This window comes from Lepisma saccharinum, chromosome 7 (genome assembly GCF_977018435.1).
Source record: "Lepisma saccharinum chromosome 7, izLepSacc3.1, whole genome shotgun sequence".
In the NCBI taxonomy this organism is placed as follows: domain Eukaryota; kingdom Metazoa; phylum Arthropoda; class Insecta; order Zygentoma; family Lepismatidae; genus Lepisma; species Lepisma saccharinum.
Genome location: NC_139235.1, coordinates 23,859,049 through 23,883,076, shown reverse-complemented (window position 1 = coordinate 23,883,076; position 24,028 = coordinate 23,859,049). Strand labels below are relative to the sequence as shown.

Sequence of the window (24,028 nt, the reverse complement as noted above, 5' to 3'; positions counted from 1 at the left end):
AAATCACTGTTTTAGAATGATTCAAACTTCAGGGGCACCAATGCTGGCCCCCTTTCCTGTATTTCCTCTCTGTGTGGTTCAGAGACTAAAACATGATTTCGTACAGGAGACTCAAAACAATTACACACAATTCAATATTTTCCAACAATGACGACCGTTAGAGGGTCGTGCTGGGTGGGGGTGGGTAGTGGTTATCTCCTCACTTTTTGCCACTTAATGTTAAGCCTTTATCTACCAAGAAAAAGTAAACTGTCATTTTTATCTATCCTTGAGCCCAAACGAACAAAATCTTCTCTCGTCCTCACTCATTGGAGGAAGCAAATATCGCCGGCCACATTTACGTTCGAAAGCATATGGTGGTGAAGAGCCATCGAGAGCAGTTACAGCTTGGCTGGCAACACTGCCGCGTACCACACACTGACCATTCATTACGGCTGTGAAATTACATGATGCCGTTGGTGAAAGTTCTGCCGACCAGTTAGTTCATTGCCATCGCCCTCAAGATGAGGGCTTCGGCAACAAAAGGGTCGGGACTCTTTTTGTTTACACGCACTTTTTTTAAAATCTGAAACTGCTGTTCTCACAACACATTGTTGTTTTACTTGCCTTTCTTGTTTGTCTTCCATTGTTTTCAGCATATTTGATATTGGGAAGCATGACAGACAACAAACGTCATGTTCTACGTCAGTCGGTTGATGTAGTACACCATGAGCAAGGTTCGGATTCTCAAGTACAAAAATGTGTTTGTTGTTTTTGTTTCGAACATTAGAACACAAAAGTTCAAAACTAGTTCCTGTAAATATGTTTGTTTATTCGCAGGTGAAATATTGCTTCTATTCTCTTAGTTGTTCGAACTGCAGTCAGTTGTGCAATAATCTTGCACGTAGCGTAGGAATATAATGCACCCGGAAAAGCCATACTACTCAACGTAGCTAATACATAGGCGTGAGCACTGGGCACCCCCTAATGTATCTTCAAAATATAAAAAAATAATGAACTACTATTAAAAAGAATGGAAATAATATTAGGGTTAAAAAAGGGTAAAGCATTTCGTTTCAGTCTCTCTCTTCTCCTCCCTCAAACAATATGATATTGTTTACAACAATCAGTACTTTATAAATTGCCGGAAGCGTGCGAAGAGTTGCTTCCGCGCCCCATATTTTTCCTTCGCACTCCCTTTTTCAAGAGCTATTTGCAGCAGAGAACACTTTTAACTCTTATGTGTCATATTACGTTGTAGCTTATTAAAACCACGGTGGTGCTCAGCGAGGTGCTGAAGTGAGACGGTTGTTATTTTGTGCAGTTGGTAAGCCATTGCTCGAAACAGAAGCCCCATATACTTTCCTCTACTGGTGGCAGTCCCTACAAAGATCAGCGGCTTTGTCTGTTCTTTCCTCGGCATTGTTGTTAAGAATTGGTTCTTCAGCTTATTTGTTTGTGAGTTGTTTTAGGTTAATAGAAGCAAGGATTTTCTATTTCTCTCTCAGTTTGCATTATATTTAGACTGTATGACCACTTTCTTAGAGCTTCATTCGAACCCACGATTTCGGATTTCCTCTAAGGCCTACGGAGGTCTGTAGTATAATATACAGTATTGATCCGCATTTCCCATCAACAAATTATACTGTTAATCATTTATAATTTTTAATTATCACTACATCATGTTGTAAAATGTAGTTGAACTTAAAATTCAACACATTTTCAATGCAGTGGTGACTCGTGGCTTTTTCAGAGTGTAGGAAGAAGTTATGGTAAACCGAGGAAGTTTTGAAAAATGGGTTCAATTACATTCACACATCTTGCTTGTACTACCCATTGCATTTAGAATGTTAGCTGCAGGCCCATGCTCAAGGTGTGGCAAGGGGCCCTTGCTTCTCACTTTGAACTACGAAATATTTAAATGCGAACGTATAAAAATCGACGAAAATAACATTGACGATATTTCAGATTTTGCAAGATTTATATTTTCTTCCCTCTCTATGTCGTGTGGATTGACGATAGTAAAAAGTGTTGCTTAAACTTCGAAATTATACTAAATACTTCTGAATTGTGGTAGGATCTTTTTATTATTTTTTTCCGGATAATTGTAATTCTGCATCTGCTTTTCTAGAGTTTTGAACTTGCGTTACTTATTTTTAACAGTTATGTAATAGTGTAAATTTCCCCCAAAATTGTTTAAAATGGTGTAACAAACAACATGGGTTCAACATCGAAGGAAGTTGTACTCGCTGCGGCAGCATGTGTCATTTTGGCGAAACAGAGGAGACCAAGAAGATTTTGGGTGAGACCTTCACTGCAAGCAAGAGCTAATTGTAGCAGAAGTGACCTCTCGGTTTTTGTCTTTAAATTGTGGACAAGTTTGGTCCCAAAGGACAGGCTTCTCGGGGAACAATTCAACTAAGTTCAGCACTTGGTTCTTTTACCATTCCATCTCACTCAAAAGATTTTCTATGATAAATAAATTACAAAACAAAACACACCTCGCACTCGCTGGCTGGCTGTCATTGGAGTGATGCTACCTTGGGAGTGATGGTGGCGGGAGGTGAAGCGGTGCAAATGTTGCTAACATCGAAAATGCTCTGTTAAACAAATGTTGCTAACATTCTTTGATCTTTACCGACTTCTTGTGGATAACAAAATTTCCGTCGCCAACACGGGAAATCTGTTGCTAACATGAGATGTTGATAACAAAGCGTTTTTCGAAATGTTACCAACATTTGTTGGTAAGGTAACATTTTGTTGGTAACATGTGTTAGCAACCCCAGTGTAAACGCGGCTTTACAAGTTACTCGTTACTTCCAAACACTCTATCCTTCCCGATAGCATAGTGAGTGGAAACGTCACCGGCGTCTCGAGTTCGATACCGGTGAAGGCATATTGTAGTGGTAGGACCTCACTTTAAAATCTAGGTTCAGTCCCTATTTCCCTTTGTGTGCATAAAGTAGATTTAAACCCAATCAATCAAACCAAACGCTGTGCCTCGGCTTGCAACAGAGATAAGTCATGTTTTTCATCAAGCAGAAAGAAATGTGACTCTACTCAACCACAGGACATTCCTCCACTTTCTCCCACATACTTTATTGTCGAAGGTGAAAGTATGAAAGATGAATCAAAGAAGGATTCAAGATAATTTGGCAGAATTAAACGATGGGTTTAGTTAAATCCAGTCTGCTCTTGTTACCTATATTCACCCTTGCCTGAGTTCTGGCAACTTCTTTACCTTCCTGCAGAGTTTGCTATGCTTGTCACGCATGCCATTGACCGTGAAGTGACCTTCCTTCCTCGATCTTGGCACGGATGTAAACAGTTGGAAGCTTCCGAATTCCAGCATCTTAATCCCTAAGGTCACCTTTACAATTGGTAAAAGAAGGCAAAAAGCGAAGTAGCTAGGGGCGTGTCGAGTATCTGACCGGTGCTCACTGATCAATATCTTCGCTTGTTGAGCAGACAGATCATTTACTTGGCGGTGTGTGCTCATTGATAGAAGGGATTTATACAATTTGAACCTCCAGGCTATCCTTTTTCTTAGGTCTCTGCCGACATTATTATTATTATTATTATTAGCATTTTTGTTATCGTTAATCATTAATTATGGAAATGGATGATGTCGACAAAACTGTCAAAATTTATTTTTCACATCCTTGCACAACTTTCCAAAACTACGGTGTATATTTGGAATAAACGACGCTTTAACTTACAAAAAGCGGAAAATTATATTTCCTTCTGTTACTTGAACTTCCTCTGTAATTACACTATATCGCAAGCCGTTAATCACAGATACTTCTTCGTTAGCAGCCATCATTCGAAACACAAAAACGATATATTCTGTGCAGTGGCGGCGATTAGGGTGGGCGAGGGGAGGAGTTGCCCTCCCTCACTTTTGGCCACTTTAGCTTCCGGACTATGCTAAACCTTATGTACCAAGAAAAAGTAAACTAGGTTTGCCCCCCCCCCCCAGTTTTGGCACCTTGCCGCCCCAGTTTTGGAACCCAATCGCCGCCACTGATTCTGTAGCTTAAACTTGTGGCGAGCAAGGTTCAAGTTCGCTCGGCGAGCAATGCTTATTTGGCGTTACTCGCTCAGCTCAGATACTAGACTCGCTCTTGGCAGGACAAGAATCGGCTCGTTTTCGATTAGTGTAACTTTGTGTAAATTAATTAAAATTGTATTGTTATTATTGCATCAATAGGCAATACGGAATAAGAATATATATATATATATATATATATATATATATATATATATATATATATATATATATAACAGCACGTATTCCTTATCTAGCTTACGTGTCCTTAAGATCAACCAAAATTTGTGTGAAAACAACTGTGTAAAAAAAAGAATGTTAATGTTAAATAGATAAAGAATTGAATATTTATTGAATAACAAAAAAAATAATGTTATATCCAGTTGAAGAAAAGTAGTGTATAAATCTTCTTTGGTTCTGTCATTAAAACATCGATCACACAACAAATGATATTAATATTTTCATTATTTAATTTATGTACTTGCTAAGTCTTTCGGAAGGGGGGTCCGGACCCCCTGGACCCTCCCTCTAAATACGTCATTGTTTGTGGTGTATGCTGAGCCCAAGGTCTGGGCTGTGTCTCAATAGGCAAGTCTCGAGTTCAATCACTCTACTCGACTCCTGGTTCTATAGGTTAGAGAGGAAGGGAGAAGACTATGTTCGCGTAAACGTTGGGTACCATATTTTACATGGGTCTGCCCTTTCTCGGTCTCGTCTTGCAAACTCACGATGGGTCTGACCTCGTTTTCGCCTCGGTACCATCTCTAAATTTCACTCACGACAAACGAAATGAGAATTTCATTTTCAGTTGAGAATAAAATTTACTTCCTCTTCTGGGAATTTCGTTATTCGTTTGTCAACGTTCCGGCACTATTGTATTCCAAATTCAATCAACGACAGAACGTTGCTGGATATTTGTGAAAACTGGCGCAAGAGTTGTTCCTTATCAGCTACTCAGAAGAAGAGGAGAAAAGGGAAGTTTGAATTTTATAAACTCATAAAACCGTACAAGCTTCCCACGCCATTACGAAATGTTACGAAATGGAACGAACTTTCATTTTTCTTTCATTGCCTTTTATTTTTCAGGTGGACGTCATTAGAGTACATTTCGTTCTGCTTGAACCTCTCGTAACGAAGAAAATGTAGCTTTCTTTCGGCTACAGTGACAACATTGAAGCGAGGTTCTGTTAAAATATTTTTTTTCACTTGAATGTAACTGCTGTACCGGAAATGACTGAGCTATTTGCTCACTTTGTTGGTGGTGTCTATTTCACACGCTTTTTGCGGAAGTTCCCAGATATTGAAAGTAGAATCAGGAAGGGATGCTTCGCTTAGCCAAGGTGTGTATATATAGGTTGGTGAATCAGGGATGGAGTGAATACGGATTGGATAACGGGAAAGGTTTTAGAGTTAACAAAAGTCGACGGGGATGAACTACGGTTCTCGTTAATCCCTGAGAAACACCTAATGTCTAGGGTTGATAAAGATTCAGGATTTTTTTTAAAAAATTGAATTCCGGTCCAGGAGAGAAAATCAGCAAGCGTAAATGGGTTCTGGACCGTAAAGAACCTTTCTATCTGTAAAGTATTTCAATTCGGTCGAGGAATATTTTTTCCGGTTGAATTTAAATACGGTCCAGGACCTTTTTTCCGGATCAATTTAAATACGGTTCAGGAACTTTTTCCGGATCAATTTAAATACGATACAGGAACCTTTTTTCCGGATCAATTTAAATACTGTCCATGAACCTTTTTTAAATGTTCATATGGCTGCAGCAACTCAAGCCTTCCATGTTCCTATCCTGGGCAAGATCAATCCAATCTCTTCCATCCTTACCGATTTTCTTTAGGTCCATTTTAACGTTATCTCTCCCATTTTCGTCTTGGGCCTTCCTACAGGTCTTTTACAATCAAGTTTCCCAACAAGAATCCCATAATAAAAACAGGAGTCTCCTAACCTCAAAGTTCATGAATCGGTCTGCTTACCGTTCCGAAGGCTTGTCAAAGAGTTAATGTAATCGCAGGAGGAAATTCTTTTATCACTTCTTGGTGGCATGAACGGAAGTGTGTTAAATTTATATTCGCAATGGTTGACTTGAAAAGTTTCAGACGACTGATGAACTCATCAATATACGTAGGTATCTAAGTCTTAGATACTTACTCCAGATATTTATTTGAAACTACATGTACAAAATCTATGATTTATTTACCACAGTGAATTAATAAATTAAAACAAATAGATTGAAGGGCTCGCGTGAAGATCTTGTAGTTGGCCATAAAGCTTTGTGATTACAAGTCACAGAAGCTTACAAGTAGTGTTGCCACGTATACAGTTAAAGTGTGTCGAAATCGATCGGGCGGAAAGAAAGAATGAAATGAACTTTTAATGTTTCCTACCTGCCTGTGTTCTTCCAGCGGCAAGCTGCTGGCAGCTAAGAACTTTTTCCTTTTCGTTGAGAAGACTCGGAAGGTGATCTTGACCCAAATTTTGACTTTCACTGTGTCTGCAGCTAGCGTAGCGTGAGGTTCTAGTAACGGAGAGCTGGGCTTGCAGCTGAAGAACTGGGAGATAAGGTTTCGATAATCGCAGCTTCCTTGCGCTGGTCGTGGTTGCACGAACGTTATCGTTCTCTTTTTTGAATAGCTTCCTTTTAAATTTGTAGAGCCCAACGGACCGATTCTAATTATAGTGCTCTAATCACTGGCGTACGCAGAGGGGGCTGAAGGGGCTACAGCACCCTCCGAAATTTTGAGGAAATGTACATTTCAAAACAAAAGCAGTGAAGAATTTTGGAAAAACCAGAGTGATAAATGCAATCTCACCTTAAAACGACCAACGATTGTAATTTTTGAGAGTGGAAAGTTTTTAATACACGAAATATCTTATTGTGTATACCAACCACCTATACCTAAAGCAGATATGTACCTAGGTACTATCCAACTTTACAATTCCAGCCCCCCCGAAAATAAATCCTGCGTACGCCAGTGGCTCTAATTACATAAAATTAATTACTAAGGCTGGGATTTTTATTCATTTGCCTTCTTTTCTGGACATTCCAGAACATTGCTCAGTTAGATATTCATGTGTTTCATAACAAAAAGAGCCAATCAAAGGATCTGTGATGTTTTTCTTAATTTTTTGTCGAGTTTGCAGGATATTACATTTTTAGGGGATTTCATGGCATTTTAGCACATTTTATTTTTTAACCATTATCTTGCTTTTTTGTATTTTCACGTTCGACGTACATCTTTACTCATTAAAATAACAATCTGTATAAAATCGGGTTTCGCAATGTGAATTGAAAGTGATAATGGATTTTACAAACAGACGCAAAGAGATTCAAAGCAAGACCAATATTGTAGTTGTAGGACTACCCAATACTAATTTAAAAATCTGAAAATTAAGAATTGTGTTTAAAACCTTTCTCACTGCATCGTACTAAAATTTCATCACGATCGAACAGCCCATTTTTTATTTATAAAGTTTCAAAAAGAACAATCGTTTACAAAACTATAAAAAACGACACTTTTTGTGCTCTCACGACGATAAAAAATTGACGGCACAGTCGCAAAAATGGTTAGCATAGATTAACGTAGAATTGAATAAGCTAAATTTTGATGTAACTGATCTACTGGTTAATTTTTAATTGGAGTCCAAACTCGAGTATCTGTAATTTTTGATCCAACAGTTAAGTCCTGAAAGCGCTTTTAGTAACAAATTCAATCGTATAGGGCGCTGGAATTGTAAAAGTGGATATCACATAGCTGCTTTCTTGGGGAGGCGGAATGCATACTAAAATATTTCGTGACTGCCATCTTTAACCTTCGTTTTAAAGCTATTCAAGGACAGAACTGGTAATCGGGGTCCATTTTAAGGGAGATTGCATTTACCACTTTAGTTTTCCCCGAGTTAGTTACTGATTTCATATTTTTTTAAAAAAAAAGATTTTCTCAAAATTTCTGTAAAGAAAAAAGGTTGTAGCCCTCATCAGCTCTCCCTGCGTACGCCAATGCTTCCTGGGTGCGTACTATTCGTGATAAAAATCCATTTTTTAGAGTTCGTAGCGTCAGAGCGAGGCGTTATCCAAAACAACTGTAAGGAAGGTTGTTCCCTGAGAAACATTATTCTTGTAATATTCTCGATGTATACATGTTTGTTTAAGAATCTTTGTTCCAGAGAATGAAAGAAGTTGCGTCGTTCTTACGTTCTGTTCTTTCTTCCAGTGGGTTCTGGCAACAGTCATTCAAGACGGAAAAGAGCGAGCAACGAGGAGTACATATGTCCTGAAGGAGCCGGGAATGGGAACTTCGCAGATCCACAGACCTGTCGGAGGTTTTACCAGGTATTCGCCTCAACTTCTCATTTCAGGTTTATTTTCTCGTAAGATTGACATAGGTGGGATGCAAACTAGCGCTGCCGATCAACTAAACATTTCAATCGGTTAACCGGATGCATTTAATCGACCGACTAATCGAATTTAAATCGATTACAAAAAATGTTTATAACTTGGAGCAAAACCAACTAATAGACTATCATTTTTATTTTTATCGAGTTTTGTTGATTTCTTTTGTTATTAGCCGACCTTATGCACAGGTGGACTAATCGGGACTGTACCTACGTTTAAAGTGGGATCCGAATTACGGGTATCGAACCAGGACCACTTTATTACAAGGCGACGACGTTACCACTGCACCATGAGAGTTAACTTTTATTATTATACAAAATTCAATGTAGTAATCTTTAAAAAATATTTCCATATACTACGAAGATTCGCACCAGAGACACTCATACATCATATAATTAAAATCCTAAACTTTCGCCAAGTACTTCACCTAAGGGTTCGTAGCTCTAGGGTGTTCGGGAAAAAGCACGTACGTCAAAAAATGAATATCATATCAGAGAGTTATTTACGTTTATTCTTTTCATAGCAAACATTACAGACATGATATACATATAGGATTCCCTATTATGAATGTTTACACATGTTCAATATAAAATTATATATTAACTCAGTTAAACTGACGGTGTTCAGAGTGGTACAGCACGGGCTGTAATGAGCGTAGGAGTCTGAAAGTTCGTAGATATGCTAATGAAGCAATGCGCTCGCGAATTATGCAAAAAAGAAAAAAAAATTAAAAAGTTCCAATTCTCGCCACCAGGTTAAAATATGGCGCTGTAAGCAGTCAGAACGTGGAAATTTCCGTAACTCTGACGTCAGTATGTTATACTTTCAATATTTTCTTTAATTGATTCAATGTGACTTATATGAAAACAACAGAAAATCGCAGTTCGTGACTAAGTGCTTTTCCCGAACACCCTAGATTTGTAATCCTACAATCACGCTCCAACAACCACTAGCGTAGCGACTAGCGTAGGCAGGATTGTTTTCGGAGGGAGCTGGAATTGTAAAGCTGGATATTGAATAGCTGCATTTCTGGGGGAAGGGATAGACAACAAAATATTTCGTAATTACGGTTTTTAACTTTCGTTTTAAAAGTTGTTCAAAGACAAAAGTGTTATCGAGGGTCACTTTAAGTGGGAGTTCACATTTACACAATTCCATCAGAATTGCCACTTTGGTTTCTCCTAAGTTCTTTACTGCCTTCATTTGAAAATTTCGATTTTCTCAAAAATTTCAGTAAAGGCTGTCACCCCATCAGCCCCACCCCCCTGTACGCCAGTGCCAACAACTAATAATCACTGAACAGGTCACTGAAAGCTGACGGTTTCGTGTTCTGCTTGTGTTGTAGACTAAACGTAACCTATTCAATGTCAGTGAACAAAAAGTAACCCTTCTTCAGTGGTGAGAAGCGACACAATGAAACCATTAGCGAAGTTCCCATCGGGCGGCGTAGTTATGCAAGAAGGCTAATGACCTGTCAATAGGGTTGCTCTGTTTCTTAAGTGGAAATCCGGGACACCTCTGACCGGAAGGCTGTTGAGGAGAAGGGGAGGGGGCTGCATCGAGGCCTTTTTGCTCGATCGTCTAATCTCTAATAGTTCGCATCATAAGTGGCCCGGAGGGTGGGCCTACCCTAATATATTTAGCTATTACGGATTATTTTATTACTTATAATTTCATTAAACGACGCCTTAATACAAGAAAACTGAAGTTCTGGACCTTATGATAATTTCCACAAATTTCCATCCCTGCCAGAGGCTCTATCGTCGCATGTCGAGCCACTTCTCCGAGGGCCTCAGCTGGTCCCATAACGTTCTTTTGATTCATGCGGGAAAGCATAATTTCAGGGGCGCGTTCGCCCGAAATGGACACAGCGAGTCCGGCCTCACGCAGTGATGCCAACCCTAGCATAATTGTTCTAAACGTAGTACAATTTGAACTTTGTTGGCACCTAGCACCCTGTGTTTGGGATGATGGTAAAATATAGCATCATGCATAAACATGCGCCCCTGGGAGACAGATAAATTGAATTCAGAGGAATATATTTTGAAAAAATTAATTTAAAAAAATAGCAGATCTTATTTGTTTCAAACAAGAGGTAGCATGCTGATCCAGTCACATCTGGTCCACTCTCTTCTTTTCATCTTTGCTTTATCTTTCCTTACTTAGCTCACGAGGAACATTTTATTGAAGGAAATTGCTAGACAGTTGGGGTCACAGATAAAATATTGTAGTCGTCGAATTTTCTCAAACTTTTTCAAGCGTTATATTGAACCAATTATATTGGTTAAACCATTGTAATTAATTTAATGGGGGAAATTACCAATATTGTTTAACTAATCAACAACGCATGTTCACATCAGAATCCCCCCCCCCCCCCAAATAGATGCATAAAATGAACTTAAGACCTAAGTCATCCGAGCACAATTTAGTTGCATTTAGCAAAATTTAAGAGATTAATCAGCACACTTTTCCTGATTGGGAGGTTGACAACGCTGGACACACGGTACAAACTGGGCTTCACATCTGTTTCTTGTCCAGCGCGGGGTGTCCAACGAGGGGAAAGGGAAGGTGAAGGTAGAACGGTAAAAAACAACTTGTTACGAGGGCGAAAAAAAAGTTTCTATCACAGTGTTCCGCGTTTTCGTTAGTTTCTCGATTTACTCCTGTTGCGTTGTTGTTTTATTGTTATATTTTATCTTGTTTTTTTCCCTTTTCGTTCATTTATTTTTTATTGTTCTTTGATTGATTTGCTTGTTTTTTTACTTCGCTTTTTGTGCCGCTTTTGGCTAATTTGCGAAGATTGGGAAGAGTGTTGATGTGATGAAATTGATGAATGAACACCCACAAACACTCATGCCCAGGCGGAGATTCGAACCTGGCGTCGTAGCGCGATGTGCTAACCACTTCGCCACTGGAGATCTGCGTCATATGTTTGGTTTTCATTGAGAAGTCACAAATAAAATTAATCAAAATCAAATCAATTTAACGCAAGGAGAAAATGTATCAATAGCATGAATATGGAATGTGTACCGGAAAAATATTTGAAAATATGTAAAATACGGACCAAAAGCTAATATGTGTAAAAAATATGGAAAATATAAATAGCAATTTTCGAGCTTACATACCACGATTCGCAAAGCTAATACAATATAACATTGATTTTAATGTATTTTATATACTCGTATGTACATATAAATCCGTTCCCTAATAATAATAATAAATAAATTAAACTTTTAGTAATAAGACTACTGGAAATAAAATCCCTCCCATTATAGACGTATAGACATATACGTCCGTGTAGGATATGCAGTACCGAGAGAGAATCTGTTACTCTACATTCCGTTGCATAAGGTGAAAGTTTCGTAACACATGAGTCATTGAAAGCACGTATGGCTTACATGCTACAAAACGAACTTGCTCAGAGACACTCCCGTTTCGTTTACATTCCTCAAGTTAGAATTTTAAACACGGTTGACATTTAAAGAATCTTTTAAATTTTTAAAACACTTCCCGGAACGTTTTCCGGAACATCACATTTTACTGTAAATGCAATAAAATACATTTATTACATAATCAAAAATATTCTCTGTCGAGACAACATTTCCTAAGTGTAGCTAACTGATCCGAACTCACAGTTTCTTTTTCTTTTTTGCAAGATTGGTATCGAGGTTTCAAGACGGCGGAGGTGAAATCGATCTTTCTTATCTTGTACCTAGGTAAATATTGTTTATGCTCTGTGGACTACATTTCTCGAGATGAACAAAAAAGCTTTGGATTTCTAATAAAACCTTTGTAATATAGGGCGTCTTATAGTAGAGGCCAGAATGGGTATACATTGATATTTTGACCACGATATCTGCAGCAAATTTAGAAGTTTCACATATCAACTACTTACCTTGGATGACTGATCTGGTATTTCATTTAAGAAAAATGAGTATTGAAAGAATGGCCCTGTCTGAGCGACACACAATCGACAAGCAAGGACGTATTTAGGGGGGTTTCCGGACCCCCTCCCCCAGAAAGCACAAAAAATAAATAATAAAATAATAAAAATTAAATAATGAAAATATACTTCTTGCTTAATCAAGGGTTATTTATCTCCGCCGAACTTATTGCAAGCAAGGGTTATATTGCCATCATACGACTATGAATGACACTACCATAGAAGATTTTTGCAAGACTTATTATTACTTATAAAACATGCATAAAATATTACCAGGAACTTCACTTTCGTCAACTGGATATAACATCCTTTTCTGGTATTCAATAAAAATTCAATTCTTTATCTATTTGAGTTGACACTAAATTCCTTGCCAGGGCAGTTTTTTTTTTGCCAACCTTAAATGTACGTAAGTTAAATAATGAATACGTGCTGTTATATCACTGTCCTTATCGTCGTTAACTATTCACATAATAACAATATAATATTAATTAATTTGAATTAATACTATTTTAATTAATTTAATACAATTATTTTAAAATTAAACATTGTTATTATTATTATTATTGTGAGACACTTGGTTTGGGTCGGACCCCCCCCCCACCCCGAAATCTATTTCTAGATACGTACCTGGCAACAAGCGAGACGTGACGCTTCGGTTTGGAAAGTTTCGTTTCTTTCTGAAGATTGGCGGCTGTAGTTTCCAAGAGACACGTGTCGTCTGGACTAGGATGTCTTCTCAACACTGTGTACTGTGTCGCATGTGTCTGTTGTTCGCTCATGGGCGGTGAATGTTTTGCTTTAGACTGAAAAGATCCATGTCGCTTGTCGATTCAGTGTGAAATCTCCGTGTCGCTTGGAAGCGAACCCCCAGTAATTAATGCAACATTTCGAACTGAAGCGACACAAGCTGCAATATGCTTCCTTATAAGGGACTTGTGTCGCTTGTCACTCCGAACCCCCGTTGTTGCGTGGCGCTTCGGTCTGAAACCTCCCTAAGCGACGGGTTTTTCACCACAACACATACACAGATAAACGACCCACATGCTTGTAACAAAATGCAAGTCGTACAAATGACTGTGTGTGAGCCGGGTGCCAATCCTTTCTTCGTTCCGCTTTTATCGACAGGTTTATTCTCCTTCGGAAACCTAGGAAGTGATACTTGACTCAACAAATTTGTTCCCGATCGAACTGTGCAACCATACGCATTTGTAAAAGAATCCCCAATTCGCCGTTTCATATTAACGTCAGCATAACCGGATGTCCGAGGGGAACCAGACGAGTGCGCATGTTCCAGTTCCACAGTACCTCCACCTTTAAAATTCTCACAGGAAATATTAAGAATGTTAATTTGAAGGCAGTGATGAATTATATGTGAATAATCCCAGGACGGCATTGAAGCGCGTCGAAACTGCAGGTACAAATGACTATTCACGTTTATCTCAGGTCTCTTGTATATTGCGTTCCCGGGTTCGATTCTCGGTGGAATCCTCCAAAATTTCGACGTTAAACCAGCATTGTGAGGCCAATAGGGGCGAGCTACTTGAAAAGAAGAAGTAATGGTCTTAGGAGTCAAAAGGCAGAAAACAGCGGCGATGGGACCGAATGCGCTACCACATGTCACAGACAAAGAGCAGCTATACTGGATTTCAGTGAAGGAACCGAGCGCTTCGATGTTTCTCGGAATTTTGAGGGAGCGGCCTTTCCACCCCTCGCAGGTCATCAAGAGGCAGGATTGGGTGTTGCCGTTGCGCCCAAACAATGTTTCCAGCTCGAGTAGTTTGTGACCAGATTGAAGAACGACCGCTTGTGTAGCGGTAAACCACATAGATATATGCAAACAGTTGCAAGTGGTCCCGAATCAGAGCGCAATACACGCTAAAATAAGTATAATGGTGGCGGGATGCCTATGTAGATCATATCGCAGAGCAAGTAGTATTATTCGCAGCAAATAACTAGAGGCGAGGCGAGGCGTCCGGTCATCGGGAGATGCGGCGATGACCAAGAAAAATAATGAAAATATTATTTTTTAAATATTATAAATATATTAAATATTTTTTTTAAAAAAAGGAGTCAGAATATTCTCAAATTTGTGCGAAATTAGTCAAATGGCAGCATAAAACGGCTAGAAATACTCAAGGGATTCGCAAAGTTTAGCGCATCGAAATGATAGTCCAGGCCCCAGGCCCGCTACGGTTCCTCTTGAGTGCAATGCTGTTACCCGCGACCATTCCGGCGGCCAAGGCGAAATCCGATGCGCTGAGACTAGCGCATCCATGTTGTTTCGGTAGTGTTCGGCATGGTTCGGCTGATCTCGGCAGTCACTGCACGCGGAGCCAGGCTAGGCATGGCTTTTAGCGCCTGAACGAAGATACAGAAGGCTTTTTTTCCTTCTTTGTTATTGACAACATGTCATACAGCTGGGCGTTTCTCATCGTTGCCGAACTTGCTCTATTTTAACTTTAAAATTTAACAAAATTCAATTCATATTCGGAAAGAAACATTTTTCCTAAATATCTGCTTGCTGACTTGAAAATACAGTTTAATCCAAATGTTTTTGAATCACAATGTCTTAGAAATGAACTGATAGTGTTTTATAGAACTGCAATGATAAATTGCCATATAAATTGGTAGCATTTATGATAAGCGAAAATTTAGACAAATCTTTTAAAGAAAGTTTTCAGTTTAGATAAATTATTTTTACTGCCGATGGGCAGTTTGGCCGTATTATCCACTGAGAAAGACCTCTCTTGGAGTAATAAGAGGGAAAAAAGAAATGTACGAGTTGAAGATTTCACAAATTCGCCAAGAAAGCAGGGAGCCTAAAGTTTCTATCCAAGTAAGATTTTAACTTAATTAGGCCTATTTTACATCGTAATTCATTAAATGTCAATTTTTATATTCAATTACAGAAGGAATGCAAATTTATAAGATTTCATTATTCTCATCGTATGGAACAGCATATTTTATTTCATTATTCCTTTGTCCTTTAAATGTCTATTGTTATTGTATTGCAGTGAACTTTTAAATTTAAAAGGGCAATAACCTTGCCGTTTATCCCGCAGAATTATTGCAATCCCCCCCCCTTTCCAGGTTAAAATATCGATCCTGACATTCGGCAAATCTTGCGATGACTACGTAAAAATGTCACGCCTCGCCACTGCAAATAATTATTCTACTAAAACACGCAACGTGTTAAAAGTAATTATCTTCACAAACTGTACGATTTCTTGAGTCGCACATTATTTTTCTTGATTTCGTGAAGACCGATTTTGAGAATCCTCCTTAGCAAACGATGCCTCCGGGATGGCGCAGTGGTAGCGTCGTTGCCTTGTAATCGAGGGGTCCCGGATTCGATACCCGGTGAAGGCACATAGTGGTTCGGATCCCACTTTAAACCGTAGATCCAGTCCCGATTAGCCTTACTGCACATAAAGTGGACTAAAATCCTGTCTCAACTCCTTAACAAAACTTTCAAAGAATGAAAAAATTAAACAAGTAACTACATTTTTGTCATTTTGAGGTAAATTATCATTTTGGGCTATTTTTGGTTCATATGAATCTTCCTCGTCCTCCTCCGTGGCCGTGCAGTCTGAGGCGCTGTGCTTTGGGCTTCGACTGTGGGACTGCATGGGTTCATGTCTGCCTGGGTTCAGTCTCTGGGTTCCCGACCTGTGTATAGGGCCGGTGGCAATCCACCATCGTGAGGAAATTGGGGAGCTACGAAGTAGCGTACACAGGTCATAAAATCTCCTATAACGGAGGGGGGTTCGACGTGCTGACTGACTGGCAGTTCTGAGATAGGCCAAGGCCCTTCAAGGGCTGTCGAGCCACGGTTTATTATTATTATGAATCTGCCTCGCTCAATAAGTTCATTTTATGGAGTCAAGCACAATAGCCAACTCTTGCAGTGAGTCACTGGAAAGACATACATGTGTGGTTGCACATATATTTAAGCATCTAAAGAATAATTATATTCTTGTGGTAAGGAGTCGTTGTCATTTAACATACTTTATTGATTTATTTTATCAGCATTATTAAAAATATAGTGCCATGCTGAACTTAACAAAGGCACATTGATTGCTTAATGTGGCATTTTCCTCGTTTTGCAGAGCAGGTTCAGTTTTTGTAGTAGATATTACAATGCTTTACACAGTCCGTTCGAAGAATTTTGAGAATATTAATGTTTTATCAGAGAGACCACTCCCGAATAAGTATCTGTGGATGTTTCACAGGTTTCATCGCATTTAAGATGGTAATTTTCAGCAACATTGTCCTCGGGCTCAAGAGCCTGATGACGATGACAAAGTTCCATAGGTGGCAACACTTACAGGCAGGAATGAACTCTGATTGGCACCATGTTGACAACTGACTCAAGAAACCCCGCGACCAACAGAACTCGAAGTGCTCGGATCCTACGTTGACATAAACTTTAGTCAGGCCTTGGCCCTGAAAGGGCTGTTATTAGATTTATTTCATATAATCCTCTGTAGGGTTTATGTGTCATCCATACATGTTTGTTTATTGTCCCTTCATATCGCAAATAGTAAAAAGTGGCAAAAAAAAAGCGATCAATCAAGTAATCTATACTGTGTATGTGCATGACATATACATATTCAATTTCTATCACAGATTATGACCAAAGATATATATATATCTTTGCAGCTCCGGCACCAAGTACAGATTTAGATTTATTTATTCCATTAATCACACTTGCATTTTCATGCTGTGATATTGGACATGTCAGTTTTAATTTCTCGAGTATATTAAGTGGCAGAGAAAATGGGCAAGATTCAATCCTTAAATTGAAAAAAATCGTGCAAAGGTAGAAAAGTAACAAAAAAATCCAAAATTCAATAATGGGTATATTGATATTATTTTTGTTAGTAATAATGAAAATAAGAATAATTTAGTTGAATCTAAAATGTTGTTTCAATATTACTCAATCAATCAATGCCTATGATTGTGTCTGTATTCTTTAGATAATAATTTTGTATCAATTAATTGGCCACTTGTGAAAATTGTGAGAAGCTGTTGTTGCAAAACAGACAGCTACAACTCGAACTGCTATCGAAAAACAAAATCATAAACGTTTTGGAAACTGAGAGAATAAATGAACAGAAATATGACACTGTAAAATACCAAGAAAATGCATGGTCTCAAGTTGTGAAATCAAGAAGGAAAAAGTCGCCAAACGCAGTTCAGACAATATTCTCCAGCCCGAATTCCACTCAGTACAGAAAACCTGTAATACATGATAACCCATACAAAGTATTACATAATTTAGATTCCGATGAGAGAAGAGAAGAAACTGCAGTACAAAAACCCTCCAAAAGACCAAGACAGGAATATAAAATGAATCAAACTAAATCAGTAAAAATCAAAATCCTGATCTATGCTGACAGCCATGGATGGGACTTAGCCTCTCATGTAGTGAGGAACAACCACAATGTGTAGGCTATTGTAGTGCTACTGTAAAACCAAGTGCCACAATCGAACAAGTGACCAAATCCACAATAAAGGAGTGTAAGAATTTAGGTGGAAATGATTGTGTGGTGATGATAGCTGGTTCAAATGATGTTGCCAAAAATCAAGGTAGTGATGTGTCTAAAGTGCTGCACAAAGTTTTGAAAAATATGAATGGTATTAATGTAATAATTGGAAACATCCCCCACCGCCATGATCTCATAGAAAAATCAGTTGTAAATAACAAAGTATCAAAGGTATACGCCTTCATGGCATGGTGCTATGCACAGGGGAACACTTTACTTTATCAAAGGTGAACAAGAAAATGGATGTTCTGTGCAGGATTTACAAAAATGTGAAACTGATGCTCCTAAATGAAATTGAAAGGGAATTTCATACAAAACATGGTCTTCGTTTCAATAAGAAAGGTAAACAACTGATCAGTAATATGATCATAGACTTAGTAAATCAAAATGCAGAACAGATCATGCCAATTATCCCACTAGAATGGAAAGTAGTAAATGCTGGGCCACAAATAAACAAAAAGGACAAAGCATGCAGAGAAGACACCCAGGATGACATCCTAAACAAAAGATCAATAGTGGTTCCACACAAACAATTTTGTCTCACAAGAAGGAAGAACTAATCTTTTCGATCAAGATCACAGAATAGAAAATAAATGAAGTTATGAGGATCGAACAAGGAAAAGAAGAAATTGTCCCCAGTGCAACATCCCCAAGAGAAGTACAACTATGTATGAAGAATGTTAGTCCTGCCCAGAAGTATAAACATAATGCAAAAACAAGTAATGAAATTTGTGATGTGCAGTGTGCAGTGTACAGTGAAAATCTGATGGAAAAAACTCCCCGAGTAGCAATCAGGAAGAAACGTATGCCGAAAAAGTACAGTGATGATTTTTTATGGTAAATAATATAAGTGACGTAAATGAAAACAAAAATCCACCAATAAGAGATAGTTACTATGTAACGGACAATAATTATAGAAACTGTGTAAATGTATATCATTTAAATGTTCAGGGTATATCAGGTAAAACACTAAATTTGGATCTTCTCATAAAAGATGAAACCGAAATGGTACACGTTCTATGCATTACAGAGCATTGGCTCTCAAAAGATGAAATCAAATTTGCACAAATTTACAATTATCAATTAATAAGCTTCTCCAGTAGATCAATGATTAGGCACAGAGGTACCAGCATATTTGTTAAACAAGGTGTAAGAGTGAAAGAAATTATCCCAAAAAGAGTAGAAGCAATTGAAAAACACTTTGAATTCAGCGTCATATATCTCCTTGACCTCAAAGTCTTGGTTATCTGTTACTATAGAACACCAGATGGAGATTATGCAACTTTTATACAAATACTCACAATGCTTTTGGATGAACTAAAAACACTAGAATCAGAAATTATAATATGTGGGAATCTGAACATTGACTTCCTAAAAGACACAGGGAGTAAGGTACACTTTGTGACAACACTAAAAACATATGGAGTCAAACAAGTTATCAACTCACCAACACAAATAACACCAAACTCAGTTTCATTGATAGACCACATGATCATCCACAGAGAAGCAAAAAAGTTCCAGTGTAAAAATGTAAGTGTACATTATTCTGATCATGAAGCACAATTTCTTCCACTAGAGTGTAGAAACAAAAAAATAACTGAGTCAAAAGCAACAAAGAAAATACAAAAAAGACTATACACAAAGGAGACAATTGATATATTCATGCAGAAACTAGGGGCAGAAAGGTGGGATGCCATTTATCAACTACCCTGCACAAATAAGAAATTCAATGTCCTCCTAAATAAAATTTGCCTACTCCACAATGAATGCTTTCCTGTAAAACGAGTAAATATAAGAAATAGAGAAAAATCCTGGATAACAAATGGAATTAAAATATCTAGCAGAGAAATAAAATTACTTCATTCAGAAAGTAAAGTAAATAATGACCCAAATTTTATAGCGTACTGCAAAAGGTATAAGAAAACATATCAATTAGTATTAAAACAGGCAAAAATCAGACATAATGACATAAGGATACAAACATCGAATAACAAATGCAAAGCCATGTGGGATATAATCTGAAGTATAACATGTTCACACTCTAACACAAGAAAAGACATAACATTAAATGTAAAAGGCAAAGAAATAACTAATCCATACGATGTAGCAAATGTATTCAACACTTTCTTTATAAACTCAGTACCATGTGCTGTCCAAAATAAAAATAAAAAGATGACCAAGACAGGCGCAAAGGCTTTAACAGCTCTGAAAAATGAAAAATCAATCTTCATATCACCCATCTCTGAACTAGAATTAAGGGAAATATTCAGGTCATTAAAAAACAAGCACTCGCGTGGATTTGATAAAATATACGATTTTCTGATTAAAGGTTGCTACAAACAGCTTTGTAAACCTCTCTTACACATTATAAATCATTCCTTTGAAACAAGTATCTTTCCTGAAAGACTAAAAATAGCAATTGTAAAACCAATATACAAGAAAAATGATCCAAAAGATGTAGCCAATTATAGACCTATATCACAACTTTCTGTGTTCTCAAAATTTTTTGAACGTGCAATGTTAATAAAAGTTGAAAAATTCTGTGAAAAGTATTCAGTACTAAGCAAGACACAACACGGTTTCACAAAGCAAAGAAGCACAAATTCAGCCCTGATTGATCTCATTGAACAAGTGGGTGAATCACTTGATAACTGTAAACACACACTTTGGATTTCCTGTGACCTGACAAAAGCCTTTGACTCAGTCAATCACGAAATGCTCCTAAACTAGAAAATTACAGCATACGAGGAGTAGCACATAATTGGTTTAGATCATATCTTCATGAACGAAAACAATTTGTAGAAATATGTTACTTAAATGCTGATGGAAATACAATATATAATCAATCTCCAGTTCAAAAAATAAATTGTGGAGTTCCCCAAGGCAGCATACTTGGACCTTTTCTATTCCTTCTTTATGTAAACGAAATGCTAAAACTTTTGGATGAGGCACAGGCTATACTGTATGCAGATGACACAAACATTATATTAACAGATCACTGTGAGCGTGCCTTAAAAAATAAAGTAAATGGCACATTGCTAAAGCTTGATAGCTGGTTTCAAGGAAATAATTTAATTCTAAATACAAGCAAAACAAATTACATAAATTTTACAGCCTCTCGAACTAAAAAACACTTAAATATTAAAGTTAAGTCCCAAAATATAGATTTATTGCAGGCAAAAGGAACTACATTTTTGGGTATTGTTTTAGATGAAAACTTGAAATTCTCAAACCACATCGACATGCTTCAACAAAAATTAAGTAAAGTCTGTTTTGCACTGCGTGTAATGGTAAACATTACCAGCTGTTGGTCTGTCAGAAGTCTCTATGTAGCAAACTTTGAATCAGTAATAAGGTATGGAATCATGAGCTGGGGAAACAAAGCACATAGCTCCATACTGTTCAAATTACGAAAAAAAGAGCACTTCGAATTGTGGCAGGGGTCAATGGGAAATATTGGTGCAGAAATCTCTTCCGTAACTTCCGCTTGCTGACATTACCCTGTTTGTATATCTATGAATGTCTGGTATACATCAAACAAAATATTAGTACTTTTGAAACCAAAGAAGATATCCATAGCTTGAACACGAGAAATAAAGATAAAATTCTTACTCTCTACAAGAAGGGAGCTAAAAACTCAGCAGTTGACCTGTATAACAAGTTGCCCAGAGAGTTAAGACACGAGCCAAAAGTAGAAAGGTTAAAAAATAAAATCAGAACCATACTAATTACACATTCGTTTTACAGCATACAAGAATATACAGAAGCAACACTCATTTTTTGAATGCATACAAACATGTCTATTGGACAGAGTGTGAAGGACTCAAGGTCTTGTGTATGTGTAATCAGAATAAATGTTAAAATGTATGGTTAGTTACCATACATGCAGAGCTTGCTGTTACACATCAAACTGAAATTGTCAAGTATAATATCTTTATATGCAAGGGTTATAATACACCAATATATATGTGTGTATCTTATGTTAAAATTATCAAACTTTATCATCATGTATTTCTATTTGACATGTCCTATACTACAGATGTACCTACTTGTACAAAACTGTAGTCCTTGGATGCAAATAAATCATATCATATCATATGTGAATTAATGTGCTGTGAACAATAATTTTTAATTGTTTCCTTTTCAGTGTGTAGATAATTATCCATATCTCAACAGATGTCCTTCGGGACTGTACTTTGATGATATAAACAAGCTGTGCACTTTCAAGAATGAAGCTAGGTGTGGGCCAATCAGCTCAAGTAAGTAATAAGCATTTCATATCATATTTATGTACTGATTTATCCATACCCCCACCTTCCACCAGATCCCTCCTAATTTTTCTTTAAAAATCCAATTTATGTGCATTTTGACACTAAATATATTTTTACACCCCTCTGAAATCAACCTTTCACCCCCTCCCCTGATGAAAAATTCTGGATATAAACCACTGAATCCATTTACATATGGAACAATATACAAAAGTTGACATACTACGCAGGTGAAACAGGTGATTACTAAATTTAGAAACATGTAATTTTACACTATCCAGCTTTACTCTCTGAACTAATTATATAGTAAAAACTATAAAATCACAAATCAAATTTTATAGTACAAAGTGAAAAATAGTATCTTTGCATTATGTAAAATTTAATATTTGCCAAAGTTTTAATCATTTCTTAAACTGAAGTTGGCCTATTTGGTGCATTTTTATTTTATGTAGTAATCATGGACATCCGCAGGATTTTTTTCATGGAGGGGCGAGGAAGGTATTTTTTTTTTCCAGGGGGGTAAACAAGGCACATTTTCCCCAATAATGATGTTGTTCCCTCAAAAAACATTGCTTAAATTTGAATTTATCATGTTCGTACATTAATGAACATATATTATTGTGGCTGAAATGAAATTATATGTGAAAAATATATAATTTTTGGTTGACTTTCATTTTCCAGGGGGGAGGGGGGCACGGCCCCCCTTCCGGATGCCCATGGTAGTAATGTTTCTTGATGGTGTTTATACCCATGTAATGACGAATAGAGCCATGGTAGCTCAGTCGTGTCTGACTACCATGCAAGACACCCAAGTTAAATCCCCGGTGGGGGAGAACTGGGATTTTCTTCAACCTGTACAAGCAACTCCAGCTTGCACCCAGCATCATATAAAGTGGGTACCTGGAGGAAACTCTGAGAGGAGGGGGATAAAGGTGGCCAGGGGCATGGTGCTGATCACATCACCTCCACCTTTGTCCATGATCAAGAAAGTGTAGGGTCACACCCCCTATATACAGGGGAGCACTTTACTTTTTTCAATGATGAATCCACAGATAAAAAAAAAGATGATTACAATTAATATGATTACCCTGGATATATTAGCACCATGTTTTACTTGTACAAAAACTAAATTACAACTACATAATTACAGCATATGATCTTCAATGAATTGCAGGAAACAAATTTCCATCTACTTTGATATAACATTGAAACTACAAGAATTTACATAACAAATATAAAAAGGATTGTTTCTTTGAATATCCAAGAACAAACACCCACATAAGCATATTAATAAAATGCTAATTTGATTTCTATTTCTGTTCTAATTGCAATAATGAGAATTAATGATATATTCATGTCTGACCAGGATTCGAACCTTGCTTTATAATAGTATGTTCCACTTACCATTCCACCATGAAGGCCCATAAAAAGTAAATTAAAGAAAGGAACAGTTACATGCAGCCATGTAAGCTCAAGTATTTAGGGAATAATACAAAATATCACTTTTGGTGTCAGTTATTATGAACATGACATTCCTCAATATTTATTTAAGAAAATTAAATAAATATTAAATCTTTAACAAAGCTGTTGCACTGTTGTAGCCTAGTACAGATAAGTTGAAATACAAAATTCCACTGTTTTTTAAAAAAAGAATTACTGATTGCAGCATTTTTGTTGCATTTGTTCTCACCAGTGGCGGCATTTATGGGGAAGGTACAAAAACCCCTCACCCTGCCCCCCAATCACTGCTATTTACACCCAATCACTACTACTGGCATTCTTAGCACTTGAGAAAGATGTTTGTCAAGTGCATCAAAATGTCAAGCAATTAAGAGA

At 37.4% G+C, this 24,028-nt stretch overlaps 1 protein-coding gene across 1 annotated transcript in view; it reads left to right on the top strand.

Moving 5' to 3' along the window:
- The window catches only part of Cda4 (chitin deacetylase Cda4), a 55,714-nt gene that overhangs the window by 9,439 nt on the left and 22,247 nt on the right, over window positions 1-24,028 (top strand). The window contains exons 2-3 of the mRNA XM_083125100.1: window positions 8,251-8,369; window positions 22,072-22,183. Of these exons, the coding sequence (XP_082981226.1) occupies window positions 8,251-8,369; window positions 22,072-22,183 (231 nt within the window). The remainder of the gene's footprint in view (window positions 1-8,250; window positions 8,370-22,071; window positions 22,184-24,028) is intronic.